The 23,098-nt window shown below is 48.7% G+C and overlaps 1 protein-coding gene and 1 long non-coding RNA gene across 5 annotated transcripts in view; one reads left to right on the top strand and one right to left on the bottom strand.

The window, feature by feature from the left end:
* Positions 1-7,391: 7,391 nt before the first annotated feature.
* Positions 7,392-18,306, bottom strand: LOC120237208. Of its 2 annotated transcripts, XR_005529892.1 has the most exons (4): positions 18,179-18,306; positions 10,367-10,580; positions 7,611-7,809; positions 7,392-7,416 (listed from the first exon to the last, which is right to left on the bottom strand). It is a non-coding gene; the product is annotated as an uncharacterized LOC120237208 (long non-coding RNA). The 2 variants fall into 2 exon arrangements; XR_005529891.1 differs by lacking the exon at positions 18,179-18,306 and having other exon boundaries at positions 10,367-10,676.
* A 2,539-nt stretch (positions 18,307-20,845) lies between these two features.
* The window catches only part of PITRM1 (pitrilysin metallopeptidase 1), a 39,914-nt gene continuing 37,661 nt past the window's right edge, over positions 20,846-23,098 (top strand). For all 3 annotated transcript variants that reach the window (XM_039240366.1, XM_039240365.1, XM_039240368.1), the window contains exon 1: positions 20,846-20,926. In XM_039240366.1, coding sequence (XP_039096297.1) covers positions 20,874-20,926 — 53 coding nt within the window. In that variant the 5' untranslated portion in view covers positions 20,846-20,873. The remainder of the gene's footprint in view (positions 20,927-23,098) is intronic.

The raw sequence follows: 23,098 nt of genomic DNA, 5'->3' as shown, positions 1-23,098 counted from the left end.
CCCCCCCCCCCGCCGCTCTGGATCTCCTGCCCCCCGCCCCCCCCCGCCGCTATCAGCAGGTAGCATCAGGTGCAGACGCTGCCCCGCCTGGACAGCCCGCCCCCCGCGCCGCCGCCCTGGAGCATGGCCATCACCCTGGCTCGAGCATCCCAGCCGTGCTTGTTTTCGCAAACACTTCCCTACACTGCCAATTAAAATCTGTTTGAGACGAGTTTACATAAGCTTCTGGTTTCTTCTACCTGCTCTCTCAAGGTGGTTTCCGCCCACCTCTCTCCCCATCCCCTCCGCCCCCCGACCCCCCGTGACTTAACTTTTCCCAAGTCAAGGCAACATTTCTTTTGGGAAAGCATGAAATATATAGGAAGAGCACAATATTGATACCCCCAGATACTATTTTGATGGGCAAATACAGAATAATCAGTAAATATCTATGCCTAGAATGAGACAGCACATTTGACAGGACCTTGCAGAGTAGAACTCTGGGCATGATGGTCAGATCCATGCGACCAGGTGTCCGACGGACGCCCCTTCATTTGCTCAGGAATAGGTGGGTGCATTGAACAAAAACAAATACACTTTTTGAAGCATTGTTGATTCTTGCTTTGAAAAGAGTAAAATCTGCCACCACGTGGACGTTCTGTCTGCATGTGGAATAGAATTCAGTTTATTTTTTTCAATGAGAGAGTGAGAGAGCATGAGCAGGGGAGGGGCAGAGAGAGAGCGATACATAGAATCTGAAGCAGGCTCCAGGCTCTGGGCTGTCAGCACAGAACCCAATGTGGGGCTCAAACTCATGAACTCTGAGATCATGACCTGAGCCGAAGTTGGACACTTAACACACTCAGCGACCAGGGGCCCCAAGAATTCAGTTTAGATATGAGGGTGCAGATAAGTATGTATTCGTGTGGATTTGAGCAGACGGCTGATCTTGTATAGGCGAAGGAGTTTTATTTTTAAATATAAAGAAATGCAGCTGAGGGAAAATGAGACAATGGTCCTAATGGGCTGACAAGAATTGAAAAGTGTTGTTAGAGATTTACATTTTCTATTGTAACAGGGATAAAAACTTGGAGATGGAAATTGCCATAGTGTTTTCATTAAGAGGGAACCCTTAAGTACCAAAATGTTACCTCTGTTGAACTGTAATCACCTAATATTCAGTTCTCCTTACCATCCTCCAAACCCGTCTCCCAGGGGACGCTTTTGCGAGTTTGATCTTGTAAAACGGTTTGCAGTGCACCGAAATATTCAACACGAAACCCACTCGTATTGATAGAAGTGCCCAGAATGAATCACCCGCGACAGAGGAGGACATGAACAGAGAAAAGAACTCCGTCCTCCTGACCCAGAAAGCGCAGCACAGAACAGCCCGCCCCCACCCCCCCCCCTCAGCCCCAGGAGGAGCCGCGGCAAATGCTCGATCCTCCTGTGATTTCCTGCTGAAATATTTTCTCCCAAAAATGATTGCAATCTGAGGAGCTCTTTACTAACAGGAAATATATCTTAGGTTAGAAAAGCCAGGAGCATTTTAGGAGAATTTAGGGCTATTTTTAATATCCAGAGTTAAACTGTGAATCTCCAGATGAAGGTGTTCTTTTGTTTTTTAATGTATATTTGTTTTTGAGAGAGAGAGAGAGTACAAGTAGGGGAGGGGCAGAGCGACAGAGGGAAAGAGGGGGAGAGAGGGAGAGAGAGACAAGCCCAAGCAGGCTCCGCACTGTCAGCACAGAGCCAGATGTGGGGCTCAGACTCAACAAACCAGGAGACCTTGACCTGAGCCAAAAGCCAGGGTCGGACAATTAAGCAACAGAGCCCCCCGGGCGCCCCCCAGATGACGTTCTAAGAGCAAGACTAAGATTCAGCATTTCTGACCACGGAATGGGCGAAGGGAAGGGAGGGCGGCCTGACTGTGGATCAGCGAGGATCACGCCGCAGAAGATACGGGGACATGGAGGTGTCAGCCGGGAGAGTGTGTGGAAAACCCAGGGCTCAGGACATCACAGGAAGTATCACCAAACCTTGACGAACAGGCGCATAGGGAAAAACGGGTGGCCACACCACCAAACATTGGCGGGGGCGGGGAGGGCGGGGGAGAAAGCCCCCCAGGCTGAGGGGTTGGTCAGGGGTGGTGTCTCAGGTGAGGATGGTCCCACAGGACGTGGGGCAGGAAGCACGGTCGTCTGGGACAAGCCCCCCTGGGTAAAGAGAACAGCGAGCCAAAGTCCTGAGTGTCAGCTGCCCTTGGGACATGGCGCTGACCTGCCCGTGAAGCTCCTTTGGAGACCCCGGGCTGTTCCCAAGAAGTCACAGCACAGACGGCAGCTTTCAGCTATCAGCCAGCCGGCAAAAATCAAGAGTTCGTTCAATGAAGAGACGGGACCCCAGAAAGCCAGCTCCCCGCATAGAAACGACACACCTTCGGTCTCTCCTCCCGTCCCTGACCACCCCCCGCCCTCCCAGGTGATGTTAGGCGGGGAGGCGGACATGAAGGATCAAGTGCACAGACAAACCTCAAGACCTGAGTCAAATCTCCCCCACCGGCTCGGAAAGATGGACACGTTTCCGTGTGGAGCATGGAGCCCCTTCCGCGAAGTCTGCTACGAAATTCTCAAGCCAACTGGCAGGTGTCTCGTTCTGTGACCCACCACACACCAGGGACCTCAAAACTGCAAAGCGAGCGAAGGTGGGTGGGTGAGGGGGCATCTCCAGGAACGAGGCACCTGCCCAACGTTACAGCGAGAAGGCAGCCGGGTCAGGACGGCGGCCAGTGAACTTCGACATCGTGGCTCCAGGAGGCTGGGGTGCCGCACGGGACACTCACTGGCCTGAAATGACAGAAGTGTAAAAACCAGGGAGTAGAGAGAGCCTCGGGCAGCACGGAACGCAGGGTGCGGGCTGCGTTCCCGCTCTGCTCCCGCAGCCTTGGTGTGGGGGCCAGGCGAAGAATGCAGCATCTCCCCTTTGAGTCCCAACACAAGTTCTAGAAAAAGGGGTTTGTGTCGTCGCAGCTTGAGTGGCTTGTTTATTCCCCGCCCAGCTCCTACGGCTGCAGGGAACAGCGCTCCGGTGCAGGGAACCGTAAACTCCACGGACGCCGGGGACCCGCGTGGGCGAGGCGGCGGGGCTCTAACCCCAAGGACACGGAAGGGGGGCAGGTGAGGGCCTCGCGGGGCAGGGCAGCCCCCACACACCTCACACCTGCAGCCCAGGGCCCCCCCAGACCCCAGCTCTGCGAGTTGATTTGTATAACGTAAGGGACTGCACAGCAAAGCACAACCAAAGCTCCCAGGCTCCGGAAACCCCCGTCACGCTTATTTACACTCACTTCGCTCTGTCTCACGTACCCTTTTGAAAATGACAACCAAGCACTGTGAGGCGGTCGTACGTTTGAGTCACTGTCATGAAAGCAGTTTCTGTAAAAATAAACAAACCGCACACAGGATGGTTTGCTCCGAAGCCGGAAGGAAGGAAGGAAGCTCAAGGGAAAGGCACCGTCTAGTGCCTGCGGTGGGCACACAGGTTGCCGGACGCCGGACCAAGGATGTGGGAACCCTGCTCCACGGCTGCGAAATTACCTTGTCTGTGAGAGAAGTAAGGTGTCCGAAGCGCGGACGCTATTCTGCACCTTTAAAACAAAAAGCCGAGACCTAAGTGCAGACAATGAGAACATTCATCAAAGGGATAGATACACAGACAAAGGGATAGATACATGTCATTTCCCGTGCCTGCTCCTGGCTTAACCCCGGAGGCTCAAATCTGCAGCTCACGACGGGTGCCGTCCGCGCATCCACGGCCACCGTGCTCCAGTGACACCAGCAGATGCGGCTTCCTTCCCGCTCCTGGGACCCAATACGGCCACCACGGGCTGGACTTTACAGCCGATACGTCTTGGTGACATCCCAGTAAGCAGAGAGGACAAGTCCCCCAAACGTATCATTTATGATATCATATCACATGAAAGAAAGACGTAGTTTAGGGTGGCGCACAGGTGTCATCAAAAAGAGTAAAGAGTAAAGTAAGGGTACTGTTTTCTTGGGTTGGACGGGAGGGGAGTGCCTTCGATGAACAAAACTGTTGTCACATTTTAAAATACTGCAAACACACAAATGTCCATTGTGACAGGTGTCTTACGATGGAGGTCTACCCATCTAGTCTATTTCTCAGCAGAAATTTTGTTGCGTCCGACGTAGAGCCGGGTTTGAGCTGCTTCAGGAGAGATGGAGGGGACGTAAGGGGACAGAGAGATCTGTTTGCAGGTTTCAAAGAAAAGAAAGGGCTCCTTGGTTACAAGCTGGAGTTCTTTCCCAGCATGATCGTCGCTCTCCAACAAATTCCTTGAATAACAGAATGTTAGAGCAGAAAGAGACCTTGGAGGTCTGTTGCAACCTCTATATTTTGCTGACAATGCAACTGAAGCCCAGAGAGGTTGTGTGCATTTCCCAATACCACACAGCTAGCAGGAACCAGGCCTCAACTCCCAGCCCAGAGCTTATGAAGCTCACTCGCTGCTGCCTTCCAAATACAATTCAAGATCGGAACTGTGTCCAGGGCCTTGCTGTGTGCAGCCTTGTCGACATTCAGCTGAAACTTGCAAAACACCTGCCAAAAGCCTAGGAAAGAACAGTCATCTGTGAAATCAGAAACAGAACAGACGCTGTTTATGGTACAGCTTTATTCTGTCCGGGACTGAACGGAATTGAGGGCACATGGAAAAGACATCTTTTCCTTATGAAATGTTCCGTGAAATTATTTCCACCCCATGAATCCATTGGCATTAGATCAATTATATTAGAGTTGGATATAAACTGTTTTTATTAACAGTCACAAGATAGGTTTAAATATTCGTTATTGAACGGTGACAAAAATGTGGCTTCAGAAAAGAGAAAAAACGGCCCATGATGTTCAATATTCATGGAAAACAAAACAAAATGATACTGAATGTGAAGAAGCAGGTAACACATGATCAATCTAGACCCATCATTTACATTTTAAAACATGTTAGGCTATGTTTCAGATTCTGTGTCTCCCTCTCTCGTTGACCCTCCCCTGCTCACACTGTCTCTCTCTCTCTCTCAGAAATAAATAAAACATTAAAAAAATTAAAACGCATTAGGCTAAACATTTTGCTGTTAGAGGTGCGCAAAGGTTTCATCAAGGAGAAAGCGTCAAGGATTTGCTTTGCCTGGATTTGAAAAACTTGCAACTTTCATTCAAAGTGAAGATGATGTATGGCCTGTTGCCCTTCACTGACTCAGCCCTGACCTTTGATGATTGGTCAGCGTGCCTGCGTCCATCACAAGGGATAGACGCTCTCAGGCTTGATTATGTAAGGAGGCGCCGGCTCGCGTATGCGTGAGAGGCAATGAGGACCTTGAATCTCAGAGACCCTTTAAAAAATCCTAAGCGGGCCAGCTTGTATGCAGGTCAACTGCATTGTCACCCAAGGGCGCGCAAAGGTCCCACACTGAGGGACCCTGGGACCCCCTCCTTATTAACATAATTCAACTACTCAATATTCTATCCGCCCCTTCCCTTCTCTTCCTACTGGCTTGGCCTTTCTTTGATTTCCAATATAATCATGAGGAGAGGGTTTCTGGTAGACCCAGATCATAGCATCAATTTGTCACATGTGAGTGGAACCTGGGGCATTGACTCGTGTCACAGACCTGTGGGCAGCCTGTGAACGGGCCACCCCAGGCTGAGGGGCCCAGTCTGGGCCGAAGGATCTGGGCCTGGGACTCGTACTGTGGCTGACAGACCCTGGCCGCCCCAGAAATGGTGGCCTTTTTCTTGAGGGACTATGGATACACCAGACTTGTGACTGATTTGTCTCACGTGTGTATTAATTTAAGGAAAGACACACATTCCTTATGGAGATGCAAGAAAAAGCCTTGGTGCGCAGCGTTCTGTAAAGGGTATTGCTTATCTGGCCTCGGCGCATCAGTCAGGTACCTGTGCTGTTCAACTAGTAGCTCTTCAGTTCAGAAGTATTTTTGTAGTAATATGTTGAAGTACCTACAGTAAAGAACGAATCATACCCACAGAGGGCTGGCCTTTGCCCTGGGCTCCTGGAAGAGCACCTCTAAGCCCCTGGAATGTTCTTCCTGATAAAAGTATCTGTTTACCTGAGGCCTCAGGCCACACTGATAGTCTAAGTGTAAGTCAAGGTGGCGGCTGTAAGCCATGTGGTATCAGTCAAGTTCAAGAGGGTCTGGAGACTAAAGGTCGGGCAGGCCGATGGTCAATTATGATGGAATCCTCATAAAAATTTCCAAATGCCAAGGCTCCAGAAGCGTCCCTGCTCGGCAAAACACCATGAGTGTTGTCCCTTGTCATCTCTAGGCGAAGCCAGCCCTGGCCACAGCTCCAGGGACAGGATACTGCCCCCAGGCCGCTCTTCCCTCATCTGACTTTGATCTCTGTCCCTCTGTTGTCACAAAACACAACTGTGAGCAAAACATCCTTCCGAGATTCTGCGAGTCCATCGAGGGCATGACCAAGTGTGGGAGTGCCTCGGGGACCCCAAGCTCCGCAAAGCATTGTTGTCCTTTATTGGACGCCTGTCATTTAAACGGCTAACAGAAAGAACTTCAAGTCAAACGCGTGTGCAGTTTAGCCAAACGACAAACAGAAGCACACGCAGAAGCCGGGCGAATCTCGTTTCCCCGTCCAGTCTCGCTGGGGAAACGTCCGAGGCGGCCAACGTGTCTCAGTGCCTTGTCCCGGCTCCTGGGAAGTCCTTCCCTGTGATCCTCGCCATTCTGTGTGGACATTGTTACTTTCTTGTATTCTCCTGTCCGCAGTTGCCGGAACGTTTATTTCCCTTCTTCCCCCCAGGCAGTTGTCCGACAGTTACCCTCAAAGCACGAGTCTTCAACAACTCAGCCACCTCCTTTGCTGCGTTAGCCACTGACTCTGAGCCAGCAGCTACGGCTCCCTTCCACTCTGGAACCCCGCCTCTGCCCAGCGCGCCCCCGCCGGGTGCCTGTATGTCTCTGCCCCAGGCTGCCCCTCTTACATCACGCTGTAGGGGAGGGCGTGCATAGGTCCTGTCTCTTTCAGGGGACAAGTCACTTCCAGGCGGCTGAGAGACCGCTGACTGAGTGTCTCCCATTGCAGGGGAAGTCCCCGCCACGTCAGCACTTCTGAACTACCCTGCGTTTCTCTGATTTCCATTTCTGCTGGATTGAATTTTTTTCTAAAATACCAAAAAAAGAAAAGGAATTCTTAGATAAAAAATAGGGAAGCCCTACATTTCTATTTTATTTTTTTTTACTATTTATTTATTTATTGAGAGAGAGAGAGACAGAGAGAGAGAGAACATCAGGAGGGGAGGGGCAGAGGGAGACAGAATCCCACGCAGGCTTCACACGCAGCACAGAGCTCCATCTCATGACCGTGAGAACATGACCGGAGCTGAAATCAACAGTCAGATGCTTAACCGACCGAGCCACCCAAGCGTCCCAGGAACCCTACATTTTTAATATGCAATTCAAAGAAATAATAGTTGTGTTTGAATGTTATAAAAGTTTCTAAACTTCCCCACCCAATTTCTACACTCAACTTTTAGAAACTTTTCGGGTTCTAAACTCTTAATTTCAATACTTTACCCTCTATACGCTCCATTTTAGACTTGTTACAGGCCAGAAGCAGGCTGTTCATGGACCACACTGAGCAGCACAGAACACACTTCTTGATGATGATACATGAACACGGCCAGAGCAGGGGACCACTCACCCCTTCACACTGCTGTGCTCCCATTCAGGAAGGCTCCACGTTCATATTTCCCATCGTTAGAGACCAGGCCTACTGAATGAAAATAAACCACAATTTGAAATTCAGTTTCATTTCACATAAGAACTGATCATGGACAAGCAATTGAGTCCTAACCAGGTTCTCCAATCAAGTACATCTGTCTGTAAACCCACTGCATTCTGATCCGGAGGCTAAGTGTTTACAAGGCAATGTGTGAGGTCTCTTGAAATTCACAGAGATAATTACAAGGCGATTGATCAGATCGCCAATTAGTTGGTCCAATTTACTTAAAATATCAACCAAGACAGCTCAGCAGGTCCCATGGTTACATCTATATTTTATCTGAATTTTAGCTTGATGTTCCTCTTATAATATTCTTGGAATATGAATATTTGAAAGGTCTCCTAAAAGCAAAGATCTGTGTTGAAAGGGTTTGTACATAACTTAGGCTGCAAAGAGAAAGCCCTAGCTGGGATATATTCATTTGGTGGTTAGATGATCTAATACAAATTAATGAATCCACGTACAGCAATGAGCATGAAGAACCATTTAATGGAAATTAGCGGAGATCGTTACAATGGGCTACACCTTTATTCCTAGTGGGAAAAACTCCATTAAGTCGGAATACTTTCTGACTACGCCATCTGTAGTCTGATACAGTTTATGTTAACGTCATGACCAGAGTGTCAGAAAGTACTTGGGAAGCCTTGCTAAGTGCACTTCCTGAGTGGACACCCTCTAGTGTGGACAAACCACTGGAAGAAGGGTGCAAATGAGGATGCCCAACCACACTCTCATTAGGGGAAAATACCGTACGACTGACTACAAGAGCGATTTGTGGGACACTTTGATTAGCACTTCAGACATATTCCTAAATCTCCTTAAATTTCAGCAAAATTGTATGAGACAAGTTCTATTATGATTAGACCCATTTTATTTTTCAACGGTGGGTAGTTTTATGCAATGTAGTTTCAAGGGCTGATCACATGTCTGGAAAAGTCTATTGTAATCTATTCCTTCGGGCTAATTGCAACTATCTCTAAAATATCAATTTCAAATTTAAGTATTTCCAAGAGAAGGAAGATCTTTAGCATGTGTCAACATTGTGAAGGAATAATGAATCATAAGCAGTTGTGCTCTGTTTATGTGGATTTTAAAGAGGCATTTCTTAACTAAGGAGTAGCCCCTGTATGAAATCTGTTGGGGATAATTTAGATGATGGGGAGGGCAATTATCATTACAGCAGTAGTGATGGGTAATAGTAGCTCTAAAGCTTTTAAAAGTACCAGTTAGCTTTCTATGTAAAACAACTATGCTGAAGACTTTATATTTTCTATGAGGTACGTAAGAGGAAACTGAATTGTTAAGAATTTAGGCGATGGAAAAAAAAGAATTTAGATGATGTGCTGAAGGTCAAATTGTTCCTAAGTGGGGGAACTTTCCTGACTTGCAAACCTTTATTCAATAATCCTAAGAAATTGGTGGACATAATATTTTATTCATTCCGATCAAAAGCAGTTGGGTCAGATGAAGAACTATTCTAGGAATAGAGGCGATGAAGCAATGTGGGCATGAAGACAAAGGACATCCAACAGCGTCTTCCTCATCTCAAGGGGAACCAGAGAGGACAGGGAGGAAGAAGAGAAAGGAAAGAGGAGGAAGGAGAAGAGAGAGGGTAGCGGAGAGAGAGAGAGAGAAAGAGAGGAGTAATACAAAGGGCATAGAGATGGGGAATTGATCTCAGCTTACACTGGTGTTTTCAGGGATTAGCAAAACCAGTCAACAACCACAAAACAGAAATCACCAAGCGCTCTCTACGTGCTAGACATGGCCCTGGGAACGGGTGGCACGAATATAAATTAGATGCACTCCCTGCCTTCAAGGAGCCCCAGAGAAAAGGAGGAATATAGATCTTTCCTAGCAAAATTAATGCAGAAAAGCAAAAGCTGTGAGCAGCATACTTTATAAATTCAAACAAGAAAGGAGCTGAGGCTTTTCTGTTTCATGTTCCATGAATCTGTTGGGGAGTGTGTCCATAGAAATGGTACACGTGCTGACTTGATGTAACTACTGAAACAATAGACACATGAAAAAAAGTAGTTTCATAAAGATGTAAAGTGAAAGATAAATGTTCTCTATCCCTCAGAGTCATTCTACCCCCTACAGATAACCATTCTTTTTAAAAAAAAAAAAATTTAATGTTTACTTATTTTTTAGAGAGAGAGACAGCATGAGCAGGGGAGAGGCAGAGAGGGAGGGAGACACAGAATCCGAAGCAGCTCCAGACTCTGAGCTGTCAGCACAGAGCCCGACGCGGGGCTCGAACCCACAAACCCCATGATCATGACCTGAGCCGAAGTCAGACACTTAACCTACTGAGCCCCCCAGGCGCCCCACAGATAACCATTCTTAACAGATTTCTACGCTTCCGGGGATCTTCAATTGCTATAACATCTATATCTGTATTTATATTTTTATTTTAAAACGTTTTAGTTTTAAAAAAAGGATCATACTGGTGGTTTCTTAAAAAATTAAAAATAGAATTACCACAGGACGCAGCAATTCCACATCTGGGTCTACACCTCAGCGTCTCAAAGAGATATTTCCGCACCCGTGTTCACATCAGTATGATTCACCACAGCCAAGTCCTGGAGGCATCCAGTGTCCAGGGACAGATCAACGGATAAGAAGACGTGCGAAGGAGGTTCTGACCCCGGCCGCACTGCGGGGGGGCCTCGAGGACGTTACGCTTGGGCAGCAAGCTGGATGCAGAAGACCCTCCTCGTACGACTCCATCCACAGGAGGAACTTGGGGCGTCGAATCCCTAGACACAGAAGTGGAAGGTGGCCGCCAGGGGTGGGGGAGGAGAGGAACCCGGCCGGACGCCGCGGCAGCCACACGATGAAAGTACTTACTGCCACAGAGCGGCAGACGTAAAAATGCGCAACATGGTAACTTTTCTGTTATATGTATTTTACCAACATTAAAAAAAATTGGGGGGCGCCTGGGGGGCTCAGTCGGTTAAGCGTCCAACTTCAGCTCAGGTCATGACCTTGTGGTTTGTGGGTTCGAGCCCCTCCTCCACTCACGCTCTGTCTCTCTCTCTCAAAAATAAAGTAACATTAAAAAAAATTTTTTTTTTAAATTTAAACAAGGATTATACATTTCACAGTTTGCTCTTTTTGGACAGCACTGTCGCTGGGCCGTCTTGTCACGGGGCGCACGGAGCTCTGCTCCCTGGCATCACACTAGACTATCGCAGGGTTAAGAGTCTGCGGACAGCAGGGGTGGCCCGGGCCCAGCACACCACCCGAGGAGCCACTTTTTCAGAGATCACAGGAGGCGCGGGCTCCTGCCCCCAGGCAGCTGGTCCCACCCAGGCAGGGGGGCGTCGGGCGTGTAGCCCATACCCTGGACCAAGGTGCCGGCAGCGGCTCCTGGAGGTGCTGACAGCCTCTCTGTGATCGGGGCTGGGTCAGGAAGGGAGACCAAGAAATAACACTGCTCCCCTGGGCTCCAGCTGTTTAATCAACCGGCTGTGCTCTTAAGGATGGCAGACACTTCCAGCACATTCCATGAAGCGAGTGCATAACAATCTGCCCTGTGCGTGCAGTTCTGCGGTGTTGTGTGTGTATGTGCGTCTGGTAAGCTGCGAGAGGTAAATGTGCCTCTCTCAGGAATGGGTACTGTTTTACCTTTTCTTCACACTGCCGAGAAGCGCTCTAAAAGATCCGCAGTGGCCCATGGTCCCGCCAAATGTGAACGACTGGGCTGCTCTAGACACAGAAAACTTTCAAACACTTACACCTTCGCCAACAGGATCAGCTAAAAATGGTTTCACATTTTTATTTTATTTTTTTAATGTTTATTTATTTTTGAGAAACAGAGAGAGACAGAGTGTGAGCAGGGAAGGGACAGAGAGAGAGGGAGACACGGAATCCAAAGCAGGCTCCAGGCTCCGAGCTGTCAGCACAGCTGTCAAGCACGTGGGGCTTGAACTCGTGAACAGTGAGATCATGACCCAAGCCAGTCAGAAGCTTTAATTTTTGTTTCCTTAGTTATGAGTTTGAGGGTCTTTCATTTTTTAATTGGTCATTTGTAATTCTGTTTTTGAAATAACTTTGCCAATTTTTTTATTATTTGCATTTTTCTTAGAGATTTGTAGAAATGCTTTGTGTACTAAGGACTTTGCCTGTCATGTGATTTGCAATTACTTTTTCTGGTCTGTTGATCTTTTGACTTTGTAATGACACTTTTGTTGTACACATATTTTTTAAATGAACCAGTTGTTTTTTTCCATGGATTCCAGATTTTCATATCATACTCATAAACAATTCCAAATTGTGTTTTAAACTTACCCATCTTTCTATTATGTTTTTATGAGCTCATTTTATACGACACTCATTGACCCATCTGGAATCTCTTTTGTTGTAAAGAATGGGTGGTAACTGGACGGACTGACTGCAACATCATTTCTTGAATAATCGTCACTTGCCTGTGTGATTTAAAATGCTTCCCTTATCATGTGGGAAAGTTCCATATGTTCTGTTGTCTATTTCTGGGCACGGTGTCTGGGGTCCCCGAGGTCAATCTGTCTGTTCCCTCTCAAGCAGGACCCGCCTGCGCTGGTTTCCGGGGCCGCCGTAACCACGGGCTCACACAGCCCTTTACTGCCTCCCAGTTCTGGAGGCTGGAGTCTGAGACCCAGGCGTGGGCAGGGCTGGTTTCTCCCGGGCGTGTAGACGCCGTCCCCTTCCTGTGTCCTCATGGGACTCCCTCCGTGGGAGTCTGTGTCCTGACCTCCTCCTCTTCAAAGGGCGCCGGCCAGATTGGATCAGAGTCCACTGTAGTGACCTCATTTTACCATAATCACCTCCATAAAAACCCCATCTCCAAATATAGTCACCTTCCAAAGTCCTGGGGGTTCCTGGGGGTTCAGCATATGAGGTTGGATGAGACACAACTCAGCTCATAACACCATCTTATAACCAGAGACGAAAGATGGCCCCAGCGGAAAGATAAAATCAGGAAGAAGGGAAAAGCCCGTCTGGGGAAACCACGATGACTCGGGTTATGCACCACCTGCTGTCAGGGCTCGGCTAATGATCTCAAATGGATATCCCAACCCTTCGTTTCTCTGGGCATTTATTAGACAAGAACACAAATTCACATCGGGCAGTGTGAGTCGGAAGGCCCAGCACACCAGATATCTGCTTCGAGCTTGTCCGGAAGGCCAGATCCGGATAGACCCGCCACACGCGAGCTGGGGCGGGGGGCGCGATGGCAGAGAAGACTGATACTCACACGTGATGTGCAGAGAGCCCTCAGGAGCCCGCGCCTGGTTTCCGCCTGGTTTCTCTCATCCGGTTCCTGATTCCTAGTTCTCTCCGCTCTTGCGTCTGTATTTAATATTTGAGTTGAGACCTCCCCCAGCTTTGTATTTTCAAACTCAGGTCCCCTAAGGATGCGTTCGTTAGATACGGGGCCACCCTGAAGGGCCAGGTCCTGCCCATCACGATCTACTTCTGGCGCAAATGTATTTGTCTCATGACCCAAAACATCTTCACCGTTTCCCCAAGAAGTGTATGTCAACAAGGAAATGACTCCTTCTTTGTCAATATTATCAATAAAGGAGTAATTATAATGCTTGGTAGGTTGAGAGCTGTGTTGAAATGAACCTACTTTAACGATGATATGTTCTTGGAATTAAAAAAAGAACCAATTCAAAGAACCAATTCAGAAGTAACAAAAACAGCTTTTCCCCCACTGAGCTTTATGTTGTATAAATATGTTCTCGCCTCTGCTTGTTCCCACTAAAAAGACATTTCACTGATGAATATTTATTTCACTGCCACGGATCATAATGGATAAAAATGCCAAATAAATGCTATCATGGGCATTCTTTCCCCTCCTCCCTCCTCTGATATGTACCCGTTTGTTCTCGCTCTAACTGACGGGTCTTTGTTTCAATGCTCCAAAAAGTGATGTCTGTAAATTCAATTATAATATTCATTTCCTTCTATTTCTGGCATGTCAAAATTCCTCCTTCCAACAAATAAGCTAGAATACTCTACAATGTTTTGCTGAAAAGACCAACAGTTTGCCACAAAACTTGACATCTGTGCTAAGAAATTGTGATTTTGACCAGTACGTGAAACTCAAGAAGCAGCTCAGGAGAAAAGCCCTGGGCGGGGGGGGGGGGGGGGGGGGGGGGGGGGGGGGGGGGGGGGGGGGGGGGGGGGGGGGGGGGGGGACTGAATGGACAGCCATAGACTTCCTCTCTTTAGGGTAGAAACCTGACAATTATATTCTAATACAGCGACAACAGATTAGTAAGACACTAATTTTAACAATGGAACGTAAACAGCAGTATTTTAAAGATTCTTCGAGTATTTAGTCAATAAATCAATTTCTTTTAACATTGTGGGAGGCAAGGTAATGGTCTCAGGTGTGTCCCTGGAATCCATCAGTACAAGGATACATGGCAAAGAGGACTTAAGGTAGCAGATGGAATTAAGGTTGCAATCAGATGATCTGAAAATAAAGACGTTACCTTGGATTATCTGGACGGGCCCATCAGGAATGACATGGACCTTAAATAGGGAAGCAGAAGGCAGAGCATCAGATACAGAGAAATGGCATCAGGAGAAAGACTGGACCAGCCATTGCTGGCGTAGAAAGTGGGAGAAGGGCCGTGAGCCTAGGAATGTGGGTGGCCTCTCCAAGCTGGAAAAGGCAAGAAAGCATATTCTCGGGGCCTCCAGAGGAAGTGCACCCCTTCGGCCTTCTTGATTTTAAGCCCCTCGAGACCCGTGCCACACTTCTGGCCTCCCAAACCGTAAGAGAATTAACTGGTGTTGTTTAAGCCAGAAAACGTGTGGTAATTTGGTATAGCACCCATAGGAAATACATACATACACGTTACACTGTTACTAACTCACCCTTTTGGGAGAGTCCAATGTGTCCCCTTCTCCCGGAGCTTAGCACGCTTCTCTGAGCCCTCCTTTGCTGATGGAATCTTTCTTTGCCCTCCCAGAGGCCACTGGATTGGATGACACAGTAACTTTGCATTTGTTTTTCTGTAACCCGTGCTAGACCAAGGATTCCATAAAAGTAGGGACTGTGTCTTTAATCTCTCCTTTAAGAACTAGTTTCTAAACCTTTATCCAAAATTTAGCAGCAGCGAAGCAGCCTGTTCTAGGAGCTCGTGAATATTTATCCAACCACAGTGATGACGGACCCATTGCACTCCTACCTGGAAACCAGTTACAAAAATAAAGGGTTAAAAGTTTTATAAAATGACTTGTCATGAAAGATGTAACCCACGGACCAAAGAGCAGATAAAAGGTCAAACAGAGCCTGGACCTGACTGGTTCTGGGTTGTAACCAACACAGGTTCTGGTTACCAGGGACGGAGTCATTCACCAGGAAACAGTAGCATTTGAGTTGAAGTTAAAATATCAGAAGTATACAAAGCGGTTAGAATGTGAGTAACTTGGAAAAGAAACATTTGAAGAAAATAAACATTGTCTTTGGAAGTTCTCAGGGTTTCGTTTTCCCTTTTGACTTTATCGTTTCTACCTGGTGAAATCCTGCCATACTCACCACCTCTTTTCCTTTTCAGTAGTTTCTTCCTACTCACCACTCAACAAAATCATTCAGACTCATTCACATTCAGTGGAATTTAGGTGAGTGAGCATTTGCACTTTAAGCACTCCCACCCCCCCCGCACCCCCACCCCCTGCCATTTGGAACACAAGCCTGTCTCCTGCAGTAAATTACATGCTAAGGATAAGGTGCAGGTGCGGTACCTTTTCTGCCCTGGGCTCCACCTCTAAGACCTTGGGCGGGGAGGGGGGGGGCAGTCTGATGACTCATTCTGTAGTCTATTTATAAACAAGCTTGTTTGTTTTAACATTTATTTATTCTTTGAGAGACAGAGGCAGGGCATGAACAGGGCAGGGTCAGAGAGAGAGGGAGACACAGAATCGGAAACAGGCTCCAGGCTCTGAGCTGTCAGCACAGAGCCCAACACGGGGCTCAAACTCATGAACCATGAGATCATGACCTGAGCCAAAGTCAGATGCTCAACCAACTGAGCCACCCAGGCGCCCCTACAGTCATTTTAATCTTGAGGATGTCTTTATTACAGGAAGCAGAAACAAAACTCAAATCATGTGTATTAAAAGCATAGGTAAGAAAAGTAGAACTTTAAAGCCCTTTGAAGAGATACAATATCATTATTGTCTTGGGGTAGGTGCAGAGTGATTTGAACTAGCAATTCAATTTTTCCCAGATAAATTATAAGATTTATTGAATCTTTTCTCCACTGATCTACTTCTAGGTGTCTATTCCTGGCTTTCTTTATATTCCTTTAGCCTCTCTGCCTCTCTCTCTGTGCTCATATTAACACTGTCTTATTTGCTACAGCTTTTTATAGACAATATATCTAAAAGTCCTTACTAGAAAGACTTGTCTCAATATCTGCTAAAGTAAGTTTCCCACATTGTCCCTCTTCAAAACTGCTTTGCGAGGCCCCTGGGTGGCTCAGTCAGTTTGAACATCTGACTTCAGCTCAGTTAATGACCTCATGGTTCGTGGGTTCGAGCCCCGCACTGGGCTCTGTGCTGACAGCTCAGAGCCTGGAGCTGCTTCAAATTGTGTCTCCTTCTCTCTCTGCCCCTCCCCGACTTGTGCACTGTCTCTCAGTGTGTGTCTTTCTCTCTCTCTCAAAATACATAAACATTCAATTTTTATTTTTACAAAATTGCTTTCTTGTTCTTGAATCTTTTCTCCTTTATCTGTATTTTAGGATTATTTTGTGCTCCTGATTTGTTGAAATTTTTATTGAAATTGTATTTCTTTTTTGTTTGTTTTTAATTTAAAAAAATTTTTTGCAAAGAAATGGTATCTTTATCACACTGTGTTTCCTATCTATGAACATAGCCTGTTTTGCTATTGACTTATTCTTCATAAATTTCTTTCATTAAAGTGTTTTGTTAAGCATAATCAAATCACAATTAAAATCTCCTTTCGACTTGTTCCACTCAAATGAGAGTATATTTTTCTCACTCAGTGAGAGCTTCAGCCACCATCTAGCTTTCTTTCCTTACTAATTTGTGGTACATATGTGAAAAGCAATGGAAATCATTGTTTTCAGTATCTGTGGAGTATTTAATTATATGGATGTGTTATATTTTATTTAAGAAAACCCTTCTTGGTAGCCGTCTTTTCAATATTTGCTATAGTCAAAAAGACTGCAGAGAACATCTTTACTTATTCAGCGCTGCACCCTTGTGAGATACAGCCGTAGGATAATTCTCATGAAGGGAACTTTCTGCTGGAAGAGTGCACTCACTTAAAATGTGTACAAACAGTGTCCAAGTGCTTTCCGAAAGGTAAATAGAGAGAGTAGCACATAGTACCCAGAGCAGAAAAGTGCCTGGTCGCAAGAACTTCACAAGCTTCCCTTAGGTTTTATCAACTTGTTACATCTGACAGATAAAATAATGTCCCATTTTATGGTAGTGTACCTTTTCTTTAATGATGACTAATCCTGAACTTTTTTCCCACATCTGTATGTATAAATGTGCAAGGTCTTTAAAAAAACAATTATGATTTGGCATTGCCAAGAGGAAATCTCAACAACATCTGAGGTTTTCTGAGACAATTGTTCCAAACTCCTGAAAGCAAACTACATTCAAGGGGAGAGCTTTTCTCCAACAAAGGTGGCTATCAGAGAACGCACCTAGAAGCAGAAATGAAACTAAAATCTGCCAAATGAATGTGAATTTCTTCATTTGCATCATTTTATTTTATTTTTTTTTTAAATATTTTTATTTATTACTAGGAGAGAGAGAGAGAGAGACAGCGTGAGCAGGGGAGGGTCAGAGAGAGAGGGAGACACAGACTCTGAAACAGGCCCCAGGCTCTGAGCTGGCAGTCAGCACAGAGCCCGACGTGGGGCTCGAACCCACAAACTGCGAGATCATGACCTAAGCGAAAGTCGGACGCCTAACCGACTAAGCCACCCAGGCGCCCCCATTTGCATCATTTTAAACAGATAGAGAAAAAATGAAACTAAAGGCTGGAGTCGATGCTGTACCAACATCACAATTAAGACCCGAGATAACAAAACCATGAAACCTTAGGGTTGAAAGGAAACCTGCAGAAAAGCATGGCCCATTTTTACAGTTCAGCAGAACGGTGAAAGGCTTCGTTCAAACTCCTTGTGGCAAAGCTCAGGCTGGCAATAGATGACACACAATAAAGCCTTGTTGAGTGGACGAGTATGAGCGCTGGAGGGCTCGCTGGTTTTAGGATGGGGGTCTTTCACCTCATCCCATGCTGTTAGCATTGTTTGCTGACATTGTATACATTTCTATAATTTTTAAATTTAGAGGCACTGAGCCGATCTCTTACCTTGCATTTCCCCAAACCGTCACTTGTGGTTTATGACAGATTCTGAAATAAAGGATTTCCAAAGAGCACGCATCATGTGGAGGACATGCAATCCTGGAAAACCACATATGCAGCCAAACTACTGCGGGTCCTTCTTCAGGAGGTGAAGGAACCTCGACTTCTGTCTCAACTTGCTGGGGTGACATCACAAAGTACCACAAACTGGATGGCTTAGAACAATGGGAATGGACTGTCTCATAGTTCTGGAGGCCAGAAGTCCAAGATCAAGGTGCTGGCCGGTAGGCTCATGCTGAGGTTACGATGGGGAATCGGTTCCCTCCCAGCCTCTGCTGTGCCCGGCAGTCGTTGGTACTCCTTGGTTTATAGAATTGTCACCCTGATCTTTGCCGTCCCCTCCTCCTGTGTGTCAGGGTCTCCAAGTTTCTCTTTGTATTAGGACACTAGTCGCATTGGATTAGGTGCCTACCTAATAACTTCATTCTAATTTGATTACCTCCAGAAAGACCCTCTTTTCTTTTATTTCTCAAAAATATTTTTTAATGTTTATTTTTTGTAATTATTTATTTTTGAGACAGAGCATGAGTGGGGGAGGGGCAGAGAGAGAGGGCAACATAGAATCTGAAACAGGCTCCAGGCTCTGAGCTGTCAGCACAGAACCCGATGCGGGGCTTGAACCCACAAACCGTGAAATCATGACCTGAGCTGAAGTTGGATGCTCAGCCGACTGAGCCACCCAGGTGCCCTTTAATGTTTATTTTTGAGAAGCAGAGAGAGAGAGAGAGAGAGAGAGCATTAGCAGGGGAAGGACAGACAGAGAGGGAGACACAGAATCCAAAGCAGGTTCGAGGCTGTGAGCTGTCAGCACAGAGCCTGATGAGGGGCTTGAGAGCCTGATGAGGGGCTTGAACTCACAAACAGAGAGATCGTGACCTGAGCTGAAGTCAGACGCTCAACCAACTGAGCCACCCAGGCACCCCAAGACCCTATTTTCAAATGAGGTCATAACATTTCTTTCTGGGGAGATATAATCCGAGCTGTCGTACTCAAATATTCACTTGGTTGCCTTTCTACATCCCAGACCCCACGTCTTCTGATCATTGCTTATCACTAAAACAGTGAATTTCATTGGGACATTGGAGGTGGCTTTGAAACATAGGATACAGCATCCTGACAATTTTTTGTTTAATTTCTGCATTGCAGGGATTTTTAACATATATTGAGATTACATATGACTGTTAAAACTGTGGGTGCTGTTCCAAAATAATTATCTATAAATTCTTAGTGTGTGTAGGTCGCCATCAGTAAGGTTGTATCCTGTGGGAATCTACCAGTAAGTGGCAATTACTGGATTTATACAGCATCTGTTCTTCAGAGAGATCAAAATACCATAACTTCACAGTGCTTATTTTCCTAAACACTCACAGAAGGGTTAATAACACCCAACCCTCTCCGCAGGATCGCGGAGGCTCAGTAACCTTCGCCGCCCAGATTCTCCACGGAAGAAAGGCACATGCACAGAGCTGCTTCTGATCATCACCTGTTCTGGTTCAGCTGGTTTCTCCTGTGGATCAAGAGATGCTCAGTTACTTGCAGGATCCACAGCACTGCGAAGCGCTTTTGGGAGGCTTTTGGGGGCTTTTCGATGCAAGGTTACCCTCCCCATCATTGCCAGGGCAGTTATATGTTCAAACAGCTGGCTCCTGTCTCCGGAGGAGCCTTTCTTCGGTGCCAGAAGCAGGGCAGGGAGATTTGGGTCCATTTGCATGAGCGGGCCAAGGGAAAGAATGAGGTGGGGAAGGAAGAGAGAAGGCCAAGGCCCTGAGCATCTGCCTTAAGAGGTGGCGCCTCTCTCCGCCCCTGCAGGGCCCAGAGCCCTTCCACCCCATAGCGGCAGGGCCGGCCCACCCGCAGGATCTGCGCTCCCGGTTCAAGAAGGGCACGGGGGTCCTTCGGACATCTCAGAAGCGCGGCGCCTTCCCGGACAAGGCATGCCGGTGGGGAAAGCAGGGAGTCTGCACACTCTCGCAGGCGCTTTGTTGGGGGGGGGGGGGGGGGGGCCTGCGGTTCCCCGGGGACATCCTGGGCGAGAGCTGTCTTGAGGAGGAGGACGTCGTAGTGCCGTGGCCCTGGAAACCATCTGGGGCGGACCCTTGCACAAAGCCACGTAGCCGGGGCTAAGGCACCTGGCGCCCCGGGGCTCCCTAGCCCTCACTTAACTGCCCCAGGTAGGCCTGTGAGCGCGGAGGCCTGAGCAACCCGCCTCTCACCTGGCCGGCGTGAGCCCGCCCCTCCCGGCACAGGCCCGCCCCGCCCCGCCCTGCAAGGCCGGTCCTCAACGGTGCAATCCCCGCCCCTCCGCGGCGCGGTCCCCGCCCCTCACCCTGCTCGCTCCTCCTCACGCCCTGGACTCCGCCCCCAGCTACTCCCTCCCCGGAATCCTCACGCGGGCCCCGCCCCCGCCGTGCTGTTAAGCTCCGTCGCCCGCGACGCTCCGCCCCCATCGCCCCGCCCACCCCGTGCCCCACCGCCCTCGAGTCCCGCCCCGCCGCATCAGGAGCCCGCCCCTTTCCTCGGCAGCCTATTGGAGAGAGCGTTGCTGTGCGCGCTGACCAATGGAATCGCGGCCTGTGCGTCTCGCCCCCGCTCCCTGCGTCGCGATAAGTGAAGCTGCGTCGGCGTGTGCAGGTCACGAGCCATGTGGCGCAGCGGTGTTCGGGCGCCTGGTGTTCTGGACCGGCTGAGGGGAGGGTGAGAGCGGGCGGGTGGGAGAGAAGGAGGGAGGTCGGTCGGGGTGAGGCTGGCGGGGGCGGTCCCGGCGGTGGGAAGACTCTGGAAGGTTCTCCATTGTCGTCCGGGCCTGGGGCTGCCGCACCACCGCTCCTTTCTCTGGGAGCCCGGACCCGGAGACCCTACTCCCGGGGAGCGCGGAGCCGGGGCTGGGGAGCCCGGAGCTCTACCCTGAGGCCCATTTCCCGGGGAGCCCGCACCCCGAGACCCTTTACCGGGTACCCTTGACTCCCATGGCCGGGAACCTTAGCCCAGGCCGGGGAGCGCGGACCCGGGGACCCCGGAGCTCGACCCTGAGACCCTTCTCCCTGGGACCCCGGAGCTCGACCCTGGACCCTTCGCCCCGGGAGCCCGGACCCCGAGACCCTTCACCGGGTAGCCTTGACTCCCATGGCCGGGAACCTTAGCCCAGGCTGGAGAGCGCGGACCTGGGGAGCCCGGACCCCGAGACCCTTCTCCCGGGGACCCTGGAGCTCGACCCCGAGGCCCTTCGCCCGCGGAGCCCGGAGCCCGACCAGAGTCCTGCGGAGAGCCTGGATGAGGGCCGGCGCAGGGTCTTCCTCCCATCGCCTCCCCTAGCAAAGGAGGGGGCTTCCTGTGCAGTTGCCAGAGTTGTCTGGGCAAAGCGGGTCCGGGCCCAAGGAGGCCCCTGCTCCTGGGACCTTAGGCGACCCCAGAATGGGTGGCCCTGTATGCGGACTTTTGAAGTGAAAATGGGCATTGATTGATGTGGATTTTAATACGCGTGATTAAAGTAATTGTCGGCCTGTGGTTCTCATTAACCTGTCCGCCCCCGTGTTATTTATTGTGGGCAGGGAGTCGTCGAGACTTCCGTGTTCTTAGTACAACTGGAGCTTCCAGAAATGGACTCCTTTATGGAGAAAAGATAACACTCCAACCTTGAGTGTTCAAAGTGGGCCAGGAGTGTCCTTGCTGATTCGCAGAGCCCGGTGTGTTTTATGGTGCGGCTTCGCCGTAGGCCCAGGTGAAGAAGCCGGGGGGGTGCCCGTGCTGCGGGGGAACGTGGTTCCGGTGTCCCCGTGTGCTGCGCGTGAGCGTGGGTCCGGTGTCCCCGTGTGCTGCGCGTGAGCGTGGGGTCGGTGTCCCCGTGTGCTGCGCGTGAGCGTGGCGGCAGGGGCATTACTTACAGGTGTAGTCGGTGACCAGCATACATGCGGGAGACCCCGAGGTACTGGGGCTTTTTCTGCATGTTGGGTGCCAGCATTTATTTGCTTTTTGTGGTTGCGTTCTTGATGGTGAAGGACATGTGAAATCCTCTTCGGTATTTGTGGAATCAGCTGAGTCAGGAGGGAGGGTGTGGGTGATGATGGCCCGTCTTCCTGCTAGCCACTGACCCAGGTTGCTGTCGTTTCCCTTTTCTGCATGTATCTTTAGGAGAAATCGTTTTTGTGGGACAGAATGCTAGTGTAGAAAATTGTGTAACGCATATAGTACAGTTGTGTCCCCATTATCCAGGTTACCCCTAAACGATTGTGACTCTCCCTCCCTCTGTGCAGTCTCTCTCTGGTGTATTTCCTTGCTCTTCTTTATACCTGTATGTGTACGTGTGTATGTAAAATTATGTTCCAGTCACACAGTAGCTACCGAGAGCAGCTAGTTTATTTCACCCATCCCCACACCCTCCCCTCTGGTCACCATCAGAGGGTGATGCATTTTTAAAATGAAATTTTTTTTTTTATTTTTATACATTTATTTTGAGACAGCAGGGGGGGAGGGGGAGAGAGAGAGAGAGAGAGAGAGAGAATCCCAAGCAGCTTCTGTGTGCTGTCAGGAAAGAGCCTGACTCAGGGCTCGATCCCACCAACCGTGAGATCATGAGCTGCACGGACTTCAAGAGTCAGATGTTCAACCGACTGAACCACCCAGGTGCGCCGATAACTCTGATTTAAGTGATGCCAAATGCTATTCCAGAGTTGTTACCACCTGCGCAGCGAACCGCAGTGTAGGGGTTCCTGGTGAGGTCCCGTCTTACGCTTTACCAGTTCCATAGGTGTGTACGGAGCTTGTGGCAGTACTGTGTCCTGAGACAGAAAACGTCATTTCCACATGAGCGTTGTTTTTCTGCGGGTGAAGGAAATTGGTAGCATAGTTAGGTTATAGTTACTTCTGAGC

Source organism: Hyaena hyaena, unplaced genomic scaffold (assembly GCF_003009895.1).
Source record: "Hyaena hyaena isolate Hyena2069 unplaced genomic scaffold, ASM300989v1 scaffold_174, whole genome shotgun sequence".
NCBI lineage: Eukaryota > Metazoa > Chordata > Mammalia > Carnivora > Hyaenidae > Hyaena > Hyaena hyaena.
Note: the sequence above shows the minus strand (reverse complement) of the source record. Positions and strands in the feature narration are given on the sequence as shown.